At 38.8% G+C, this 22,740-nt stretch overlaps 1 protein-coding gene across 1 annotated transcript; it reads left to right on the plus strand.

Moving 5' to 3' along the window:
- Positions 1-1,936: 1,936 nt before the first annotated feature.
- Positions 1,937-21,904, plus strand: AP4E1 (adaptor related protein complex 4 subunit epsilon 1; the record flags this gene model as incomplete). The annotated part of the gene is made up of 21 exons (XM_083871347.1): positions 1,937-2,098; positions 2,435-2,506; positions 3,358-3,481; positions 5,008-5,081; positions 6,386-6,507; positions 7,304-7,463; positions 7,930-8,096; positions 8,660-8,733; positions 10,292-10,414; positions 10,503-10,612; positions 10,931-11,070; positions 12,308-12,420; positions 12,558-12,676; positions 13,342-13,641; positions 14,199-14,313; positions 14,679-14,814; positions 15,368-15,623; positions 16,329-16,907; positions 18,273-18,457; positions 19,154-19,311; positions 19,728-21,904. The coding sequence occupies 21 exons, from the start codon at positions 1,937-1,939 to the stop codon at positions 19,886-19,888; spliced, it is 3,450 nt and encodes a 1,149-aa protein (XP_083727473.1). The 3' UTR covers positions 19,889-21,904.
- Between the last annotated feature and the right edge of the window lie 836 nt (positions 21,905-22,740).

A 22,740-nucleotide genomic window follows, 5' to 3' on the forward strand; every position in this document is an offset into this window, starting at 1 on the left:
ACCTGTTTCATTTGGCATCATTTACACCAACTTCTACAACACACTCCTCTGCCCAGTGCAGAGACAACACAGTGAAGAGCACAAGCACTTCTATTTTGGATTCTATTTTGGCTCATACACAATCAACCCATTTTCTATTCTGGAACTATTTATTTCTAGCAATGTGAAATGAGCCAGAAAGAATACCACTTGCCTATCAGATGCCAAGGAGAACTCAGAGGAATGACAATTAGAATGTTTCTTGCTGTGGTGAGAGCAGTTGATAGGAAGCCTAGAGAAATAACTGAAATGCAGACTTTCAGTGTTATTTTTGCAGTTGTTTTATAACCACACTTCAAAGTTTTTCCTCTAGCTGATGAAAAAAGAAGGCAGATGAAAGCAGGAGAAAGGCACAACAAGCCACCTTGCCAAGTTTATGCCTAGATGGCATAAACATTCCTTACTTCTGTGGATTTGCTTCTTTATCTCATACAATGCAAATGACATACCAAATAACACAGTGCTTAAAAGGGAAAAAAAGGGTTGGAAGAGTTACTAGTGATCTTTATGCAAGGCATTAGGTGTGTCCAGAATCATCGGGCAATAAGTCATGTAATGCATAGTGCATAGTGCACTATGAATAGTCCTCTTGATTTCAATGCAATTATCAACAATTAGCCATGCACAAGCCTGAGGGTTTGTGCTCTACGAATCATTTTACACACAGCATTTATTTATACACCGCCTAAGGCAAAGAGAAGGGTTTAAGGTTCTAGAACTATGAAAAATAAAATTAAAAAGCGAAAGCTAGTGTGTTTTGAGCATTTTTCCAAGTTCCATCAATTTTACCAGCAGCTTTTCTTATGCTTATTAAACTTAGATTTTTGGTCTGCAGAGCTTATGAGTTTTTCATGCTTCTCCAATGTAATGTGATGTTTTTACATGAGCAGTTTTTAACAGAGATATTCTTACCCAACTCATTTGTAAAGTGAACGTTAAAAACTACCAGTCCATCTTTCATCTTAGCTTCAAGGAAATGTCCACTTTTAATACTTTTAAAATCAGTTTGCTCCTATTGGGCTTTTCTCTTTATCTGACAATAAATCAATTTATAGCTTCGAAATTCAGCATGGTTTTCTGTCGTAATGTGTGTCGGAGGCCTTTTCATTGGAAACACATAGCTTGGAAGAGATTGTTTCAGTTTCTTCCCCACCCTTTCTAGAAAAAAATCCCAAAATTACCTTTGAACTGAAATACCAGCTCCCTGGTGAGAACCTTCCCAAGAGGACAAAACGCTGCCGGGGTTGTGGGGATCACCTCAGGATGAGCTCTCTGGGAGCCTCTCAGCCAGGACAGACCTCCGATGTTCCCAGCCACACTTTAATATTTTTCATAATTAGGAGGTTTAGATTGGACACTTGGGAGAATTTCTTTACAGAAAGGGTGATTAGATATTGGAATGGGCCATCCGGGGAGGTGGTAAAGTCACCGTCCCTGAAGGGTTTAAGGGAAGTTGGATGCTGCACCCAGTGCCGTGGTCTAGTTGCCATGGTGGTGTTTGGTGGACTCAGTGTTCTCTGAGGTCTGAACCGAACTGATTCTGTGATAAGCTGCCACAGGCTGCTCTTTCGACCCCTTCGTGAAATGTCTTTGTTCGGTGATGCTGACACAGGAGCCCCGCGGGCTGAGGCCGCCCTGCCTCCGCAGCCGGGCCGGGCAGGGCTCCCTCAGGGCCGCGCTCGGTGCTATGGCTCCATGCCCCGGCTCCGTGCCCGGCACACCCCAGGGCCTGCCCGCTCCGCTCGCGGGGCTCCAGCTCCACCTCCCGGCCCATCCGCGGCGCCGGGCGGGGCCCGGGGAGCGGCTCCATCCCCCTGAGGACCGGCCCCGCCTCCCGCCCGCCCCGCCCCGGAAAGGGCCGCCCGGGCCCGTCTCTTCCGGGGGCGGCGGGTCCGGCATGAGCGACGTGGTGGAGCGGACACTGAGCGCCCTGCCCGGGCTGCTGGGGCAGCACGACCCGGGGGCCGGCCCGGGGGGCGCCGGCGGCCCCGGCAGGGTGTCGGCCTCCTCCCGGCTCGGCAGCCTCATCCGGAACATCACGGCGCTCACCTCCAAGCACGTACGGGCGGCGGGGCCGGGCTCCTCTCCCTTCCCGCCCCGGGGCTGGGCTGGGGGCCCGGGGCGCGGCGTCTGCCCTCGGCCGCGGGGCTGGGTCGGGCTGCCCGCGATAAACCCCCCGTAAACCCCCTGTGTTTGTGGGTGTCCGCCTTGTGCTGCTCTGGGGCTCGGGCTGGGCAGGCACGGCCGCTGTGCTGGCGGCGAGCGGCCCCACAGCGAGGGTCACCGGCCTTGAGGAGGGCCCGGGGCACCGCTGCGTTACCGGGGCTCCTCTGAGGCTCCTTCACGTGTTCCCTGTGAAATCTACGCGAGGTTAAAACAAGTTTAATTCTTCTAGGAAGAAGAAAAGTTAATCCAGCAGGAATTAACCAGTTTGAAAGCAACAGTTGCAGCCCCCAGCACAACCCTTGTAAGTTCTGTTAGTGGCTGCGGGCTGTGGAGCAGCACGCCCAGGGTGAAGGGCAGCAGTGCTCTCACTCTTTATGACACATGGATGTGCAGGTTATCTGCTTTATTGATATTTAATCGTCAGCATTAAACCGTGCATATGGTTTTGCAGCATGGTTAGAATAGTGAGAACACTGTGATTCTGTTTGATGTGAATAAACTGTTACAATGTGACCCTACTGCCTTTCTGTAGTTTCTGAGATAATGCAGCCAGCAAGGGTGGGTGATGAACTGCTTCCATCAAATAATGCTTTTTGCAGGCTGACAATATTCTTACAATTAGTTTGTGCTCTTGAAGAAGCTGTGCTTTGTTGTATGCACTGTTGTCACGTCTGAGTTTCAGGAGATGATGTATTGTGGTTTGAATTAGTTAATACACGTGTCAGTCCCGTGGGTGAGGATCTTGGAAGGGAAAAAGCAAGTTTTATCTCACGTGTAGTGAGAAACTATCCTAAGTCAGGGTAGTAATAGGTAAAAAATAATTTGTGTTAACAATGTAATCATCATAATGTTTTAGATAATTAATATTTTTTATGTTTCATAGCTAATCTACTGTTGATCACATGCATGCTAATCAAAATAAACTCTTTTAGGGGTAGAATAGGTGGAGTGCTGCCTTTTTAGCAGAAATTTAAGACTGCTTTGCAAAAGAAGTTCATGGCAAAGAAAAAAAGTATGAATACTGAGATTTTAGAAAACGCGTGAATAGACGTGTTTCTTTGAGATAAAGCTCTCTGTTTCAGTAGAACAGTGAAGAAGAGCATCAAACGTGTTGGACTTAAATTTTTCAATTATTTGTTCCTGGTATTTCAGAGACTGATGAAAGAATGCATGGTGAGGCTTATCTATTGTGAGATGCTGGGCTACGAGTCTTCCTTTGGATACATCCACGCAATCAAACTTGCCCAGCAAGGGAATCTTCTGGAGAAGAGAGTTGGTACGTGCAAGGAGCTGTGGCCTTTGTAATGTTCTCAAACTCCCAGTTTTAATGTTTTCCAGGATTTATAATTCATGTCAAATCCAATCTACTTAAAATATTTCTCTACTTTCTTGGTCTTATTTCATGGTCTGTTACTTTTTGAAATTATCTGAATCCTTAGCTTGGGAGGTGTTCTATGGGTGCTTGGAGCACAGAAGGCAGGGGAAATTAATTTATTTTGAATCATCAGTTCTTTAATTGTTTTGAATTGCGACATCAATAAACAAATAATTTAAGAGAATATTTGTTAAACATCTCAGGCAGAAAATGAATTTCTGTCAGGATCTGGTTTCTTTTCCAAGTATTAGTGCGAGATTAGACAAAGATAGTTCTGTCAGAGAAATATTTTCTGTTTTGGTGCTTGTAGGATTTTTTTTTCTTTATTTTAGAACAAATTGTAGAGGATGAGGCAAATAGGGAGACCCTTACAGCACAGAGGCAGGTTGGTGTCGGTTGCTTAAAGTTCTCTGGACACAAAGTGCCCTTTAGCTTTGATCTGATAAAAGGATGTTATCAGGAGAGAGTGTGTGTGTGTTCTGGTTTCTTTCTTTGTTATTGTTCTGCAATTATATGGGATACATGAGGATAATCTTTTCAGTTCTTGGTGCAATCTGCCAGGGTTTGTATTGAGGGATTGTCAGTTGAGCTGGTCAAGATGCGTGACTCCTCTACCCAGTATGATTCAGGGAGTGAACTTTCCCTTTTTGTATGTGCTGAGCTGATCATGGCTGTGATCAAAAGCAGATAGATCAATCTCACAGCCCAGCCAATACAGTTATTTATTTTCAAGTTGTTAATTTTGATCCCCAAGCCCTGTATGAACCAAGAATTCTCTGTCTCTGAAGTACAGTTCTTGCTGTAAGTTGTAGCACAATCACCCTTAAGTCCGTAGTTTGAAAGCAGAGAGGGACTTGGAGAAAAAGTTTCTGGCAGGTTTCTTTTCCTAGGTTCTGGAATGGTTTCCTCATTGCTAGGAAGTAATGAAAGAGTTCTTGGCATAGGATGGTGGATTCACTTTTTTATATTCCAAGTTGAGTATAATTTTTTTTGGAAGAGTAATTTTATGATTTGAAAAAAAAGAGCAACAGACATGATGAAGTGCACTAGTGTTGTGTAGTCTAAAAGTAACAGACCTTTCCCTCTGCAGAGAAGACATTAGTTTTCCAGGAAGTGATTTATAATATAATGGTGCTCTTGACTGTTCTTTAGCTGGAAAAGTATCGTAATGTATCTTATTTCTCACAACTTATGGATTCGTAGCTGTTATTTGTTGAGCTTTACTGAAACTTAAACATAACTGATTTGCCTGGAAAAAGAGAATCTTGATATTTAAAACATAGGCAACTGTTATCAAACAGGGTTTTTTTGTTGGGTTTTTGTAACTGTTTGAATCAACTCTTCTTGTGTTACAGACAGTCTTAAAGTTTCTGACATAAAGTAGCTTATTGCTTGAAAATAGTAATGAAGGCTGCTTTCTTTTATAGGATACTTGGCAGTTTCTCTCTTTCTACATGAAAATCATGAACTGCTACTTCTACTTGTGAACACAGTTGTGAAGGTATAGTGTTTTGGTGGGGAAAAAAAAAAAAAAGAAAATCTTCCATGTAGAGGAGAAGCTGTTCCCATGTGCCAGGAGATGAGGCAGTGAGGAAGAAGACCTGGTTGAAGAGAGAGCTTTGGCTGGAATTTGGTGGGGAATGCTGTGGGGTGAAAAACTTGGACCAATTTTTCCCATTGTGTCATGGCCCATCTAATTACTTCTATATTCCTTTTTTAAAGTTGCTGTTTCTTTGATTAACAATGACAATCTGAAATGACTTTCCCTGCCTTTTTAATTTGATCTTGATGTTTAATGCATGCATATTGCAATGTCAGCTTTAGCTGTTCACTGATAACAACTATCTGTTGCCTTCTCTGAGCTCATCTGATGGCTTTGACAGAAAATGGAAATACATTCTGGAGTGCCACTGAAAATCTATTACTGCTGTCTCTTACATGGAGCAATTATGACTTACATAACTTTTTCCTGTGTAATGTTTACTTTTATACTGCAGTAGTCCAAAGTCACAGAACTTATAGGTTGAAAGTGATGCTCGTTTTGTTGCTGTGATTGAAAACTGTTTTATGACATGTAAAAATATGGCTTGAAATTCACGAAGAACTAAACCAAAACAAGGACTGAAACTTATCTGGGAGAGATGAACAAAGCAAGTTATATCAGCTGGAAATCCCACACATGTAATTTGTTTTGAAAAATAACTGTAGTCTTCATAAATTCATCTTTTTTTTTTTTTTTTGATTTAAAGTTACAGTGAGCTAAACCTACTATATTTAATTTTATTTAGGACAGACTGAGATTGTTAGTTTTGTAGAATGTTACTTGTAATTCGCATTTGCTTCTTAGGAAGTAGGTAATGTTTTAGTGTACAGATAGGTAATTGGCAGTATTATTGAGCTTACTCATTTTTTAAAAAATTCTTTTGGCTGGATGAAAAACAGTAGAGAGAGTTGAATTCTGTGGGAAATGACTCATCTCCCTCATCCAGATAGGGACTCAACATATTTTTGCAATCATTTCAGTAAACAAAAACTGATTGTAGCTCTGTGTGTTAATGTTGCACACATTTAAAATAAGAATGTTGTTCTGTAAGAAGTGTGTGAGGAGCTGCCTGTTCCCTCTTCCTGTGGATAGAAGAGCCTGATGAACTCAGCGAGAGCTGGCTCCTCTCAAGCACCAGCAGGATTCTGGCTGTGGGTGGGCTCTCCAGGAGGGGTAGCTTCAGCCTGCTTGTGAAAGATTTGGGGGATGTCTGTGCAGAATTTAAAAGTTTATGAAAAAATTACCTGTCTCTTATGTAACAGGACTTGCAGAGCACTAATCTTGTAGAGGTGTCCATGGCATTAACAGTTGTCAGCCAGATCTTTCCACGGGAGATGATTCCAGCTGTTCTGCCTCTAATAGAAGACAAGCTTCAGCATTCTAAGTATGTATTCATTACAGAATTTCAAATGGCCTTGTACAGCTGAGTAACTGAATTTTGTAAGTAATTTTAGTAAACTGGTGTTTCTTTTCTCAGTTGGTCTTTTCTAGTTATCACCTTTAGAAATCAATCCTCTCCTTGTGTTTTTTCTTGGATTCTTGTCTCATGTATTTGCAGCTTGACCGAGTATTGAATAGATACCAAACTTTTCATAGCCAGTGTGGATAGGTGAATGTAATTGAATTTATTTGTTGGAGTCCTGTTAACCAATATGCCTGAAGAAATGTTTGTAGAGTAGGTGGGGAAACAGATTCAGATCCTTGAACTTCACTGATACTTTTTTCATTGAGCTCTTTAGAGAAACTGATAAAGATGTATCTGTGATAAAGATATACCCTTGATTTGTTTGAATTATACTTTACTGTATCCCATAAATAGAGGAAAATGCTGTAATTGTTGATTAGAAAGGGAATTGCTGAATGAATTAATTCAGCAGCTTCAGGACATGTATTTTGTGGAGGTGCATGTATGACCACAGCAGATAAGTCATGGCCTCTATCATTGTTTATTTGGTGGACATTGTTTTAAATCATCAATCTGACATCCATCCCTATTGGGCTTTGGAGTTGGCTCTGTCACTTCCTCACTTAATGGTATTTGCAAAGTCATTTGTTACCAAAATGTAAAACACGGGGTCTCATCTCTACAAATCATGATGTTCTGGGGTCTGGCAAGTTTTTCTTTGTAAAGTCCAGTAGTTAAAGTACACTTGTTTTCTTAAGTGTAACTCTCATTTCAGGGAAATTATCCGAAGGAAAGCTGTTCAAGCTCTGTATAAATTCTATCTCATTGCTCCTAATCAAGTTCAGCACATCCATGATAAGTTCCGGAAGGCTTTATGTGACAGGGATGCTGGAGTCATGGCTGCTTCTCTGCATATTTATCTGCAAATGATTAAGGTAGGCAAAGAATTAGAAGCACAGCTGAATTTGGGAGCTATTTTTATATGTTTGTTTATTTTAAATACACAATGTGCTCTATAAAGGTTTTGCAGAAAAAACTCACTTGTAGCAGTTAGAAAAGTTAATTTATGTAGTCATGTGTTACATTTGTTTCTGCCAGTTCTCCATTTAGAAGGACAGATCCGCTTCTTGCAGAGTGTGAATGCTCGGCATTGCTGGGTCCTTAGCTAGAGGATCTAAGTCCTACAGTGGCTTAAAGGGAAATTTCCTTGTAAATGTGTGAGAAAAGAGCATAGGCTTGAAGTGAAGAGCTTAGGGGTGCTGAGCGTTGAGAGCAGACATCTGATTTGAAGAAATGATGCCATCCAAGTAGGTATTTTGATCTTACTCAAGCTGTAGATTATTTTTACTTTTGAGTTGCTGTATTGAAATATTTGAATTGTCTTTAATGTTCATTTTCTAGGAAAACTCAGCTGGATACAAGGACTTGACTGGGAGTTTTGTAACCATCCTGAAGCAGGTGGTGGGAGGAAAGCTCTCTGCTGACTTCAACTATCACAGTGTGCCAGCACCATGGTTACAAATTCAGCTTTTAAGAATTTTGGGGCTGTTGGGAAAAGATGATCCAAGGTAACCATATTTTTCTCTGTAATTAATAATTTGAAGGTACGAAGAGTACAGTAACCACCTAAACTTTATAGACTGTAAGAGGCTTTCAGTGTCAAAATTCTTGCAGTTTTGTTTCTAACCAAGGCAGCAGATTAATTTCTGCAAAAGTAATTTCTTAACTTCTGGATAGTCTAAACAATTGATTGTTGTAGAATATGATTAAAATGTATTTTTGTTGGGACTTCTGTTACAATTTTTCTAAATAACAGCGAAAATCTGTAGTAAAGCTATTTTTAAAAAGTGTTGCCATTTTGTGAGGACCTAGTTGGCTGTGATCCTTTTCCTATTGACCTTTTTATTTATGCAAGCAGCAAGGGAAGTGGTTTTTATTCTTATAATATGGCAAATGTTTCTTTTGAAAGCTTAAAGCATCCTGTTAAATGCCATTTAGAATGACATTATAGAGCGAATTTGTGGAGATGAATAATGTGTTACAGGTTTCAATAATAGCTTTGAACTGTTTGGCAAAATAAGACTACATGCTTATTAGTGCTGCAATTAATTGTAAATATTTTCTTAAACAGGACAAGTGAATTGATGTATGATGTTCTAGATGAATCTTTAAGACGAGCAGAGATTAATCATAATATTACATATGGTGGGTAAGGTTATTTTATGTTATTATCAATATTTGAAAAGAGAAAATGAGTAGTTGATTGTACTAAAATACACAGTACTTTTGAAAAATCTAATTATAGTCTTTACATTAATTATATTCTTAAGTGTCCAATTAGTAAACAGTAGCACAAGTGATACATTGCTGTACAGCATAAATGTTTTATCACTGAAGTAAAACCCATCTATATACAGGGAATTCTGTTTGGGTCAAAAGGCTTTATCCTGTGTTTGCATTGACCCTGCCCTTAAATACAGAAAGTCAGCTGCTTCATGAAAGCTTTTATTGGACATTGCTTCAGTTGAAATGAGCAATGAAAGAAAATCCTGCTGATACATCTGTGTGTTAGAAATGCTTCCATCTTCTCTTCACTGCTCTGAGAAGGGCAATAATGTGCAAGGACAGTGTCAGCTCTTTGCAGCTGTGTGGGGCTTCTCCTCTGGGCACAGTTAATGAACATCACACCTCCAGAGTTCAGTGATAGTGCTGCCTTTGAAAAGATGTCTTTGGCACATATCTCAACTGAAAACTTCTAAATCATAGCACAAGGTTCATTTTAGTAGAAGTTCATGATCTTTTCATTAGAGAAAGCTGGTTTTGTTGTTACTACAAAGCAAAAGGAATAGTTGCATTGTTAGCTTTTTGCCTACTCAAAGGTTGAGCAATTTATTTGTCTTTTTTCTGTCTTCTGCTCCCCAGGTCTTAATACTTCCTTAAAATTCCAGTTCTGATGCACTAGAACCCTACTTTAAGAGCTGCTTCACTGCTAAAAAAAAACCCTACCACCCCAATTTTTTATTGTAAAACAAAGCCCTGCAGATGTGCCAAAGTGCTAATAGAATGGAAGGAAAATTGAGACATTTTAAAAACAACAGTGAGGGGTAAAACAAAAAAGGAATGTGGCTCTAAGCTGTAGATGTCTAACACCTACATCATACATCTGTTGTTAGGCATTGTGGAAGCTTCACTTCCATGAAAATGGGAGCTTTAGGGAAGTTTTCTCTTTTAGTAAATAATAAATAAGGAAGCATCTGTCAGATGTGTAGAGTATTCAGCTGATTGCTTCTGTTCTTCTGGGCAAGAACATAGAAGTTATTAGGAAATGTGTTGACTTTGAATACAGATTATTTGCCCTTGCCAAGAGTTAAACATGAAATTTGTTTGGAGCACTTAAAAGGAAAAAGTGGTCAGTTCATTATGATTTGTACAAGGGCGTAGAATTTAGGTATGTAGTTTTTGTTCACCTATGACAAGCATTTTATAAAACTATAGTTGATAATTCCAGACAAAAGAAAAAATACATGAAAGAACTTTAAGGACAGAAAGTTATGTGCACAATGGAAGGGGCTAAGTAAAATATGTACTAAAGGAGATAAACTTTTACCTGCTTTTCCTTATGTCAGATTGTAGTCTCTGGTTAGATCCAGTGGGAGTGGGACAGCACTGCCAGTTCTTGAGGAACATTGAGCTCGTTTGTTAAAAATTTGTGGATTATAGAAGTATTCGATACACATTAATTATGTGTCTTCTCCTCCTGCAGCCATCTTGTTTGAATGTGTCCAAACAATTTATACCATTTATCCCAAATCTGAATTACTTGAAAAGGCTGCCAAGTGCATTGGAAAATTTGTTTTGTCACCCAAAATTAATTTGAAATACTTAGGTAAGCATGCCTGATTTCATTACTCTGTCTTTAATTTGGCCATAGAGGTAGCATTGCCTTGCATCACTTGCAATCACTTACATTGCAGGTTTAAAGGCTCTGACCTATGTTATCCAGCAGGATCCAAATCTGGCACTTCAGCACCAGATGACAATAATTGAATGTCTGGACCATCCAGATCCCATTATTAAAAGGGAGGTCAGTGAATTTCTAAATGTTAAAAATTAAGTTAATTGTTAAGGTGGATGATAAGTTTTGTAAAATGAGTAGTGTAACAATGTCATGTTTCCATAATTGTGAGAGAGCAGTTACAAACAGTAATAATTAAAACAGTATTAAGATGTGTAAATAACTACACAGTGTTAAATATAGTGTATTTAAATTAAATAAATTAAATTAAATGCAGTGTATTTAATTTAAGAATAGTTGCTCAATCTGGTATACTAAAGCTGCTGTTTACCTGCTTCCTTTTTTGAGTCATCAGAACCAATTAATTTTTTGTGCTTTCTCTTTCAGACTTTAGAGCTTCTCTATAGGATTACAAATGGACAGAATGTAGTTGTCATAGTCCAGAAGATGCTTGACTACTTAAAAGAAAGCAAAGAAGAATATGCTATCATCAACTTAGGTGGCAAAATAGCAGAACTAGCTGAGAAATATCCTTTTATTTTTCTGAACTAGCTGAGAAATATCCTTTTATTTTTCTGAAACTTTGAAGTCAGAGCTCAGGCACCTGTAGCATTGATTCCTATCAAAGCATCTTTCAGGAACTTCTGAAGTAGGAAGTGTTAGATCTGTGCTTTCCATCCTTTCAAATGCAAAGGAAATATGCAAAAGAAGGCACATATGAAAATGACTACAGTGGTTTTTTGTATTTCACTGAGAGAAATACAAAATTGCACACAAATTTTAGCTTTGGAGTTTAGCATTAAAACCTTGTGTTTTAAATTTGAACTTTGAAGCCTCAAACCACTGCAGAGAGATGTTTCAGTGCTACTGGAAGTGCTGTGCTGTAATTGTGGGATTGATCTTCCCTGATAGAACTCTTCATGGGTGGATGGATTTTAAGAACAGCACAGTTTGATAGAGATAAAGAAAAGATTTTTTTAAAATGCCATAGAAGATGAAAGTGGTGATTAAGGATTTGGCTTATGATAGGCATTACTGTTAGTCCTGCCACTGCCTGATTTCTGTGTGTTTTTGTCTGATAACTGGAGTTGTAAGCTCTTGATAGGGGAGAGCTGCCTTATCATCCTGTTTTTGCACTACATGGAGTAGTGTACTAAAAAAAGCTCTCTTGTCCTGCAGTATGCAAAAGCTAATGCAATAACCCTGAAATTTTGGTACTGTTAAAATGTTTTCAGGACTTGTCTGAGAGAAGGCAAAAGCCAACTTTCAAGGTTAGCAAAGGCTGATGAGAAGTTAAATATGTTAAAAAAAAAAGCAGTGAGGATTTCTGTGGAGTGCTTCAAAATGTTTTTGTAAAATTGGTAAGTCAACAGTGAAGCACTGCTGAAAATAATCGGTTTTTTTATCATTGACCAAGTGATGCTGGGTAAGGAAAAGAAGTCTAGCACTGGACAAGTGAGAGCTTAAAATAGAGTAGGACAAATGTGAACATATCTGTTCCTAGGGTGTAAGGCCTGCATAAACTCAACTTTTTCAACAGAGAAGTAACTTAAGACTTTTCTAACTGACCACCAGTTTTCATGACATTTACAGGAAACACCTTCTAAAAGATACAGGAGTATTTCCTCTTTAGTTAGATGGAGCTGATATTTGCCCATCAGCCCCAACTAACTGGGGAGATTGTGATGGGCATTCCTTAGAAAATACACTAAATAAGAAAGAAAAAGTTATGCCTTAGCATTTCATTCCTTAACATCTGGACACGTATGCCCCTAACAATGAGTGGTTCATCCAGACAATGAATGCTGTGTTCTCAGTTGGAGGTGATGTTGTGCATTCTGATATCCCAAACAACTTTCTGAGGCTGTTGGCTGAAGGTAACTCCCCACATGCTCTGAAGAATTAGACATGTTCCTTAATAATCTGGGTTTGTTTTCTTTTCTTAAAATGTACTTTGAACTATTTGGTAGGATATGTTATTTGTGCTTCAGAAACTGTGCTGTTTTCTATCTAGGATTTGATGATGGAAAAGAAGATCATCAGCTACGGATGTATGCAGTACAATCTTATTTAGCATTACTTGAGGAGGAAGATAAATTGTATCCACAGAAATTCCTTCAAGTTATGAGTTGGGTAAGGTAGACACACAGTCAGAATTCCATACACAGATTAGAGGAGGCTATCCAAGGTGGTGATGTTTTTAATAAATATTTACTTAACTTTGAGTCATTTTTACTTGAAGTCAAGCTAACATGCTGAAATCTATTTTAATAACTTGTGGTTTATGGAAAACCTGACTTGCTCCCTTTAAGGCAGGTGGCTATTGGAATGGCTTAGCAGCCACCTAAATCTGACTGCATACTGAGAGTCCTTCTCTCTCCATCCAAATCAGCCACACGTGGCTGTGAAATGCTCTTGTAGCCCTGCAAATGGCTGGTCAAGTGCTGTGCTGGTGTTACCTGATACCTGGGGAAGCTTCAGCCCCCACCCAAGGGAGAGGCTGCAGTTTGAGGAAATGGTGTTTTGTCAAGGCCTAGTTATGTTTAGCTTTCTTTTCAAGACAGTTATTTGGTTTTTAAAAAGCCAAAAGTTGGAATCTGTTGAGGTAAACACAAAGGTCACTTCAACCCTTGGACATATGAAACACAACATGGTAAAGAAATAACTTGGAATATGTTTAAATAATAGTTTATTGAATGTGAGGTGGATTTTATTATGTTGTTATTTAGTACTATATTCTAATTTCAAAACTGAAAGCACTGCTCTAAATGCATATTTTATCTGTTCTTTGTGAATAGGTGTTGGGAGAATATTTCAGTCTTACAGATGTTGATCCAGAAGTTATTTTGACAAAGCTGCACAGCCTGCTGAAGAAGACTTTTGTTACTCCTGAAACTAAAGCGTGGATAATGGCCGCAGTCACCAAGATAGCATCACACACGTCCTGCTCAAAGACAGTGGATGAACTAATCCAAGAACTCAGCAGCTCTCTGGATACATGCCTGAGACAATATGCCTTTGAATTGCAGCATCTGTGTGAAGACAAAGCACTGATGAAAAGCTTGCTTCCATTTGATGCTAGTTGCAGTGACCTGGTGGTAAGACATGCCACGTGTGTTTTTCATGAACCAGTTTGTAGTTCAGGGGGATGAATATTTTGGTGAAAAGGTGTCTTCAAAATGAATGGTATTTGCAGTTCTCACTGCTGCAATCTGCTTAAAGTGAGTTTTCAGAAACACTTTTCCAGGTATATGAGATGAATCATAGTGTTCTGTACTGAAAGATAAAGAACCATGGTGTTTTAGTTAAGTAAGCTGGAGTAGCTTTGAGCAAAATTATAATTTCATACACTGGTTTATTTTTAGTTGTCTTTTGTTTTTTTTTCAAAGATGAGGTAGACCTGCTTTAGTGATACAGAACTGCTTTTGAATTCAAAAAGTTTGCCTCCTATTTAAAAACTACTGATTCTGACCATGGAATTTCTACAGTAAATGCTGGAAAAGATTTTGTCCATGTAGCATTTTAACTGGTAGATACAGGAGATGTGACAGGAAGATCCTGATTTGCTGATAAGACACAATATTCTTCTGGTAACATCAGGCTCACATAGAGCAAACGTTTTCATTGCCTTTTCATTCCTTTTCATTCTGTGTAGGTAGATGCTTCCTTATCTTTTCTGGATGGGTTTGTGGCTGAAGGACTTGGTCAAGGTGCAGCACCATATAAGCCTCATCACCAGAGACAAGAGGAGAAGCTTTCTCAGGAAAAAGGTGACAGTTTACTACATTTGTTTTATACTGGTAAAATTACCTGATAAGCATTAACAGTTTAAGTGTACAGTTAATTTATCTTTTTGAAATAATAGTATCTTAATGCAGCTCTTGTCTGTAGACAAGAGCTAAGTACAACATAAGTTTTAGTTCCACCTCTGTCTAGCTGATGTGTATAAATTGTTCTGCAGGTGACAAAGTCTTACTGTAATCTTTGCTGGTCTATAGGATTTGAAACTTATGGGGATTATTAAAGTGAAAGCCCGAGAAGTCCAGCAGTACAGGGATATCTCTTTTCAGAAAATAGATTTCATTCTTCTTTTTTTTATGCCTCCTTGTAATTTTAAAATTGTCTGTCTTTTCAGCTCTGAATTTTGAACCTTATGGATTGTCCTTTGCTTCAAGTGTGTCCTCATCTGGTGTCACTGGCAGACAGTCCCCCACTGGTTTATCTTTTGGCTCTGATACATCTGGGAATAGTGCTGAGACAGGCCACAAAGAGTGAGTTAATTTGTGTTTGAAGTGAAGGACATTTAAGCTTCTGTTTTTGTCAGTTGCTTCATTGCATGGAACTAGAAAGAATGCAGTTGAACTTGGAAACCTCTATCACATAAGAAAATCAGGTGATGGCATCAGTGTAATAACTAGGGAAACAGCTGATGTGGTCAGACTTTCCACTTTCTTCACAGACTGCAGTTTAAGTGGTAGTTAATGCAGTAAAACCGGGGCAAGATTGCCTGATGATTACATTGGTTACTATTTTTCTGCCATCTTTCTTTTTCTAAAAGATAGAAATTACACTAAGGTTTGCAGTGTAAGATACTCTTATTTTTAATGCACTACACATTAATTCCATATCCAGTTTCATACAAATTAATAATTTCGTTTATACTCTGTGAAACTGGTATGCAGGAAACACTTCCAGAATCTTTATATTTTACTGCTCACTGTTGTCTGTCAAAGTACCAAAGTAGTGAATGGTATTTGAATGTTGGCATGTTTTTATGAACATGTTCATATGGCTGATCCTGCTTTGTTTTGTTGGCCTTTTTAGGACAAATACTCTGAAACTTGAGGGAGTACGCAAGCTGTGGGGAAAAGAAGGTTACCTTCCAAAGAAAGAAAACAAAACAGGGAAAGGAAACGAGCCACAAGCAGCGCCTTGTGGCAGCTTATTAGCAGGACAGGTTGGGGAGCCTCCTGCATTGCAGCCTGATCAAGGTGCCAGCCTCTCAGAGGAAGACAAAGAGAAGCAGCAGTTAGCATCAACTTTGTTCGTTGGGCTGGGATCAAGTGCTGGTGTCAGCCTGGTAAGTGATAATTTTGAGACTTAAGTTTAAAGTTTACATATGGTCTTATTTAAAATTATAGATACTTGTATGCAAATGGAGATCAAATTAGTGATAAACCTCCCCCAAATCATTGAAAAGCTATAAAGAATTGCTTTTGCAGTGTGATGTTTTATTGAAACTTGAAACAGTTTGATGAAGCAACCTCTGAGGCAGATCTGATTTTGGTAACTTTCCTCTGTTTACATATTGTGTTCCAAGTTTTAGTGTCAGTTTTCCTTGACCCAGCCTTGCAGAGCTGTCACTATTCATTTGGTTATAAGGCTACAATTTGACACCCTGTGTCAAGACCATTTTTAATTTATGTATGGTAGTATGTGGAACATAAAATAATTCACTATTAGGTAATATTTTTAAGACTGGCCTCATATTAGCCAGCTCAAATCTTGGCACTTTGTACTGGTTAACAAGAAAATACGTTTGCTTAGTCTTCAGTAAGAATTTTTAATTTGTTAAGGGAATCTAGAGTCATTCTTGCATTATAAGCTAATTTAGTACTCTGTGAGAGATACAGCAAACCCATGGATCCATTAAAATGTTTGGAATCTGTTTGTATTTGTCATCTGTTTTGATTCCTTGGTCCTTCCTCACTGTTGCATGGTATTAACGGTAACACACGTGGTTGCTAGGAACTTTTCCACCCTTTTTTTTTTTTTCTCTTTTCAGATGGGCAAAGCAGACACAGCTACTCAGAAGTTCAAAAGGAAATCAAAGATAAATGAAACTCAACAGCTAAGTGAGGAGGCATCAGACTTCCAAAGCAGTGCTGCTTCAGATTTTGGTCCCTTACTTGATACAGTACCTGTTAATATGGAAGACTCTGAGGGAAGTTTGCACACAAGGTTAAGGAAAGCCTCCCCTTGTTCTTCAGATATTGTAGAAGACAATTTAGCATTTGAAACACCTCAGTCCCTCAGAAAATCTGTGCTGGATGACAGACTTTCAGCTAACAGGCTGTCACAGTCTTCCTTGTTTGCTGATAGTAATATTGAAATTTTGCAGCCTTCTCCAAGTGCTCAATGTGAAAGTGCCAGTGAAACACCATTGGTCCCTTCCTTACCAGAAGAACTTGAAGGGCTTCCTCACTCTGAAGGAGAGGGACTTTGTCAGAGTGATGCCTTAGCTCTGCATTTATGTAAGGTGTGGACAGATGATTCTCTGTTGCTTGTTGTTTTTGTTTCAAATAAAACCACTTCTGCACTTCATGCTGTGAACTTAGTGTTTGAAGAAACAGAACACTTTCAGGTAAGAAACTTTGTTTCCATTGTATTTTAAATTGACTTGGAACTTCTTGCCTTTTGCTTGCATTAACTGTGTAGTGTTTGGTTTAATGTGATAGCCATGCCTTTTTCCAGAGTATTTCCTTAAAACCTGTGGTACAGCTGTTACACATATTTTTAAAAGGAGGTGAAAGAAATTTCACTACTGACTTACTGTCATTGGCTATAAAAGTTAGTCTCTCACTTTTTCAGTTCACTTTGATTTTGTTTGCCTCTGTATAACAAATATGTGTGATTTTTCCATTCTGAATGCAAAGACTAAACCAAATGCAAAACCTCAGTGGTTTGCATGCAGCTTGGAGCAGACCTGAGTTCACATCACCATGTAGCTTTCTTTTGCCTGGGTGTGACTGTTGTGTTTGTGCATTCATTTGTATTTTCCTGATAGGAAACATGATGCTTTCCTGACACCAAATTTGTGTAAATTTCTTTCAGTTTTGTTTTCAAAGGCATCAGTCATGGTTCACTCTCATGCATTTAGTTAAGGGTGCAGAGGAGTTGATCAGTTTATTTTTTTACATTGGCTACATTAAGGATTTAAATATGATTGGTAAAAGCATGTTATAGTCACAATTAAAACTTCATTTAAGTATTTGGCAAGATATTTAGGAATTGCCAATTGGTATGACTGTCCACAGATTTTGCTAAAAGAAGCACAGAATAATTAAACAACTCAGCAAGTGATAACTGGATAAAAATAATTAAGCCGATTGTTTCTTTTAGAATTGACTTAATCAAGGAACTGCTGATTGGTTATGGAGACCCTTTCCTTTCCACTTCTGATTTGAATCTAACTTGTCCTGGCATTGATAGAAAGTGAGCATCTCCTGTCTAGATTTTTCTTGTAATTCACTTAAATTCCCACACAGACCCCACCATGGACAGAATTTCTGTTACCACTTTGTTTGGAGAGCCAGAGACTGCTGAGTAATCTGGAAATCCTTGTTTTTATTAGGGATGTTATCTCAGCTTCTTGCTTTTAGCATATAGCTTGAGGTATGTTGTGATGCTGCTTGCTTGTATATTAGTTTATGTTGGGACTGAGCTACAGAATTCAGGTTCTTAGTGCAGTTCTTGGGAGCTGGGAGAAGCCAGTTGGCAGAGATCAATTTCACTGGTGCTATGCAATTCATAGAATGTTTGTAGATGTTAATGATTGATTTATCCTTCAAGAGGGCTGAGAAATGGTAGCTCTGTTCACGTGTCAAATACTCCAAGAAAAATCAACAGAACTAAAAGGCACTTACACAGTTTTATAGCTGTATCTGAATCACTTGCACAACTTGACAGCAAGACTTATATTCTTTATTCCTTTTATGACATGATATAGATTTTGGAGAGTGCCACCTCCCAGTTTCCTGTAATTGAAGCTCAAAGTGTGGAACATTGCCAGAAATGTGTGAGGATGAGCAAAGTCTGTACACAGGCAATTCTTTCTGGCTCTGTTAGTTACCAGTCAGAGATGGAAACTCGCCTTGAATTTTCAGTAACTTTATCATTGATGGACTTCATCAGGTAAACAAAATAAGCTGCAGTTTTTAAAAACACTTGTATTCAGTTCAGTGTTAGACAAGGGTAGGATGATTTGGGGATTGAGTATGAAAATATAAAGCTTCACCTTGAGCAGCTAATTGAAATCTGAGATGGCTGGTAAAGATAACAAAGGGTTGCTTACACTTACAAAGAAGGGGGTAAAGTTCCAGCAGAAAGTACAAGTGCAGGGAGAATATTGACATTGAATAACTGTTTTTGAGGAGGCTAACAGAACAGAGAACAGAAGGACATTATGCTTTAAAATATGGCATGATGTAAACATGTCAAGAGGAAACAAGTGGTTTGAGTGCAGACACCAGAACATTGTATGAAAAGGTTGACAACTTTTGCAGAGGAAGAAGAAAGCTCATTCTTTTAATTTTTGAACACTGCATTTATTTTAGGAGTAGGAAAAAACAAGTCTCCTTTGTCCAACAGACTTTTCTTTTGAAGTGAAATTTGAAAATGAATTGCTTTAAATTTAGAAATCTAAAGCAAGGAATAGAAACCTTTTTAAATGTTAAGCTGGAAAGAGGAGGGGTTTGATTAGAATAATATGTAATTACTTATTGCATGCTGTGTTGTCCAGCTACTTCCATATACAGGGTTTTTTGAGACCAAAGGTATTCTGATTTATATATATTATTTGGCTAAGAAATGTGGTGAATTTCCTTTCAGGCCAATGGAAATGACTACAGAAGACTTTGGGAAGCTGTGGTTGTCCCTTTCCAATGATGTGAAACAGAATATAAAAATGTCATCCTGCCAAGATTCCCTTTCAGCAGCCCTGGATACACTGCAACAGAAGCTGAAGCTCCACAGAGTTGACATTATAGGTAAGTGAAAGGGTTGCTCACAGGATAATTGTCCCAGGAAAACAAGTGCATGGAAGAGAGTATCTTACAGGTTAAGGCAGGGAATGTTTGGGAGCATGGTAAACAAGGGACTGGTGTCCCATGGGCTTTGTTGGCCTCACTCAGGGGTCTGTGGGAAGGTAATTGAAAGGTACAAGTGTTCAGCAAAGAGTGGCTTTTACAAGGGAGAAAACTTGCACTGTGAAGAGTTTTGGGTAGGACAAAAAGGGAATGAAGCTGGGATTTTGGCATGATTTGTGGTGATGTGTTCCATGAGTTAGAGGTAAGAGTAGGGGAAAACAGCAGACATGGAGTGTGAAAGGTGCATTTTCTATGAAGTCTGCTGTAGCAGTTGTTACTTGCTGATTGTTACTTCATTTTCTCCTGTGCTCTCTCAGGCAATGAGGGAATCCTGGCCTGCCAGCTCCTGCCATCCGTGCCCTGCCTGCTGCACTGCCGTACCCACTCAGGGATGCTGGCCCTGTGGTTCAGATCCCCCTGTGCTGCTCTTCCAGATGGTTTGCTCTATCAGTGTCAGAAGGTGATGGAGGAATCCTAACAACAATAGTGCCTACCTTAATATATTTGGTGTGTGAAAGCAAATCAAGGATTTATACAGTTGCACAGATAATTACCAAAGCTAAACTAAGATACTGCTTCTTTGAGTATTAAAAGTTTTCTTCCACCTGGCAATGTCCAAGTGGACTTGTGGGGGAAAAATGATGACCTAAATTACCCCTGCAAAAATGTGCTCAGGACTGTACAGTACATTAAAGTATTGTTACCTGTGTAAGTGAAATGTATATTAATTTTGTTGTAAATGACTGAAAGTATTTATTTTATTACACAGCTTTTATAGATGCCAACACTTATTCTTCATGGCAACTACTTAAATATGATTTTGAAGAATACATATTTCCATTATGAGGTCAGACTTGATCAGTTATCTAATTTTATTTTGATAGTTTTTCTAAAGCTATTTATAAGTACTGCTGGCAACAAGGCCCATATTGGTGGTTATATAAAATAACTTATGTAGCAACAAATGCATGGTTTTAAAACAGTTAAAAGATTCTAGGGAGTAAAATGCTTCCCATGATCTTTGATATTTTCCATGAAAGGGATAATACCTAAATAGATTTTTTAATAGGAATCAGGCATGTGAAATTGTTTGGAAGCCTCTCCTGGGGAATTATCTAAAACCCTTCAGGTTAGTTCCTGTCTGCAGTTCCTCCCGCCTCATATTTCAGTCTCATTCCCTGTCCCCAGGGATCTGTGGCAGTCACTGAATATTTGTGCATGTCTAAGGTGGAGTTCCATGTGGATCAAGTCTGAGGTGACTGAGCTGGGGGCACTTGGCTGTGGACATGTTGACTCCTGGATTGCTGGGTAGTGAACATGTTCATTGCTTTCCAGTCCACTCTATAAATTTAATCTGGCCAAAATCCCTGTGCATGAAAATTCACAAGGGAAAGACTTCCATTTATTTTTACTTCTAATTATTTATAGCCTCAGTATGACTCATCAAAGGTCTGACTTGCAGAGATGTGGCTGTGTTATGTGTGCATGAACTGCAGCAAGGCATGAGGGATTAAATCAGAGCAGCAAACGTGGAAAATCTGAGCAGATTGTCTCCTCTTCCTGAAGTAACCTCACAGTCTTGAAAATCCAGCAGTCTTAATTTATTTAGATGGTAAATGAAAAATAGTATTGGTTAGTATTATTTATAGCTGGTAATTTTCTATTCAAGCATCCAAGATTGTACACACAGTTCAGACATGGTATAAAGGGATTCTGTGGTGGAATTCTCTCCTTTGTGTGTTTAACAGTAACAAGGAAACTCATATTTCAGCATTACTGATTCTAACCTGATAAGCACTGATTGTAAAGGAAAATAAAATATTCTTTTACTTTGCTGATGTTTTGGTAAACGTTCATGAAATTGTTGTAAGAATGTTAATATGCTGATGGCAATTTTTTTTTTTTTTTAAGTCAGGCTACTTGTGTTATCACAAGTATAATCATCCAAGCAAAGTTCCTTTTTAATTGTTGTTTCAGTACCCTCTTACTGAGGAATTTAAAGTGCACTGAACCTGTAAATATATTTAATGTTCTGCATACCTTAATGTTTACTTGGCACTTCAAGACAGTTTATATAAATGAAAACTGATTTATAGTGGAATAATTTCTAGCAGATGATTTCTCTGCTGGTAAATCAGACTTGTGTTATGCAATTGGACTTCTGTAATCATAGGAACTCTAATACAAATATCTGTTTGTGGCCTATGCATTTAAACTATTTCAGCAAGGAGATGTTCTGTGTCCTGGTGTTTAAAGAATTGCAAAAACAACAATGCCTTCTGTTGTTAATGTAATGTTCTCTGTAACCTTTTTCACTGTATGAATAGTGTATGTTAAGCTGTCAGTATTCTGATTCTAACTTATGGTAACATCACTTAAAGGAGTTTGCAGGGCATTCTACCTGTGTCAGTCTGTATTTTTGGATTGCCCAACAACAAATACTGTTCTGACTCTATCACCATATTTGCATTTCTTGCAATTTAATAAAATTCAATTTTATTAAAAAAAATTAGATACTTGTTAAATGTCCTTTTCCATCCCATGTAGCAGTGTTTCTGCATATTAAGAACTAGTTTCTATTTTAATTGTTTCTCTTTGCATCTGAACAGTGATGAAGAGTGTAACATCACAGAAGTCTTGAATCCATTAATAATCTAAATGTCCCGTTTCTCAGTTGGAGATGTCAAAACAGTGAAGGACTACACTTTTTAAGTAGCATTGTGTGCCAGCTCACATTATCCAGTCTTCTTTTTGGAATACTGCCAGAGTGTGATTTTGTTTTTAGGCATCACAGGAGATTTCAGTCTCGTTATTCACAGCTGACAGCAATAGCATATTTTGAAGTTCAAACATAAGCCATTGCTGTGGAGTTGGGAGCTTGGGAAGTGTGACATTGGCTGAAGTGAAGGTGGTTGCAGCCCTGAGCTGAGCCACCAGGCTGTTTGGTGTAACAAAGCTGCTGCTGTGTGACAGCAGTCCTGGCTGAGGTGGGGAGCTCAGGCCCTGGAGAACCTCAGTGTTTCAGTGCTGGCAATCCTGATCTTGATTGTCTCCAGTTGTCTCAGAAACAGAGCTGCAGAGGTAACCCTACAAGGGAATATTATTCCATGTAGTTCAGTATTGAAAATTCTGTTGTGAGTATCCTCATCTTCCACAGTGTTACAATTTTCATTGTGGCTTGGTCCATCTTGAAGGATGAACCTATTTTCCAGGAAGGGAAAGAAGCAGGCCAGAAGGAGGAGAGCACATCACCAGTTTGCCTCTTGAGTTGGTTCAAGAGGCAGCCAGAGGCCAGTCAAACTATGCTGACAGTGCTGAACTGGCAGGTTA

The sequence above is a fragment of the Zosterops lateralis genome, assembly GCF_965231275.1.
Source record: "Zosterops lateralis genome assembly, chromosome: 13".
Taxonomy (NCBI): domain Eukaryota; kingdom Metazoa; phylum Chordata; class Aves; order Passeriformes; family Zosteropidae; genus Zosterops; species Zosterops lateralis.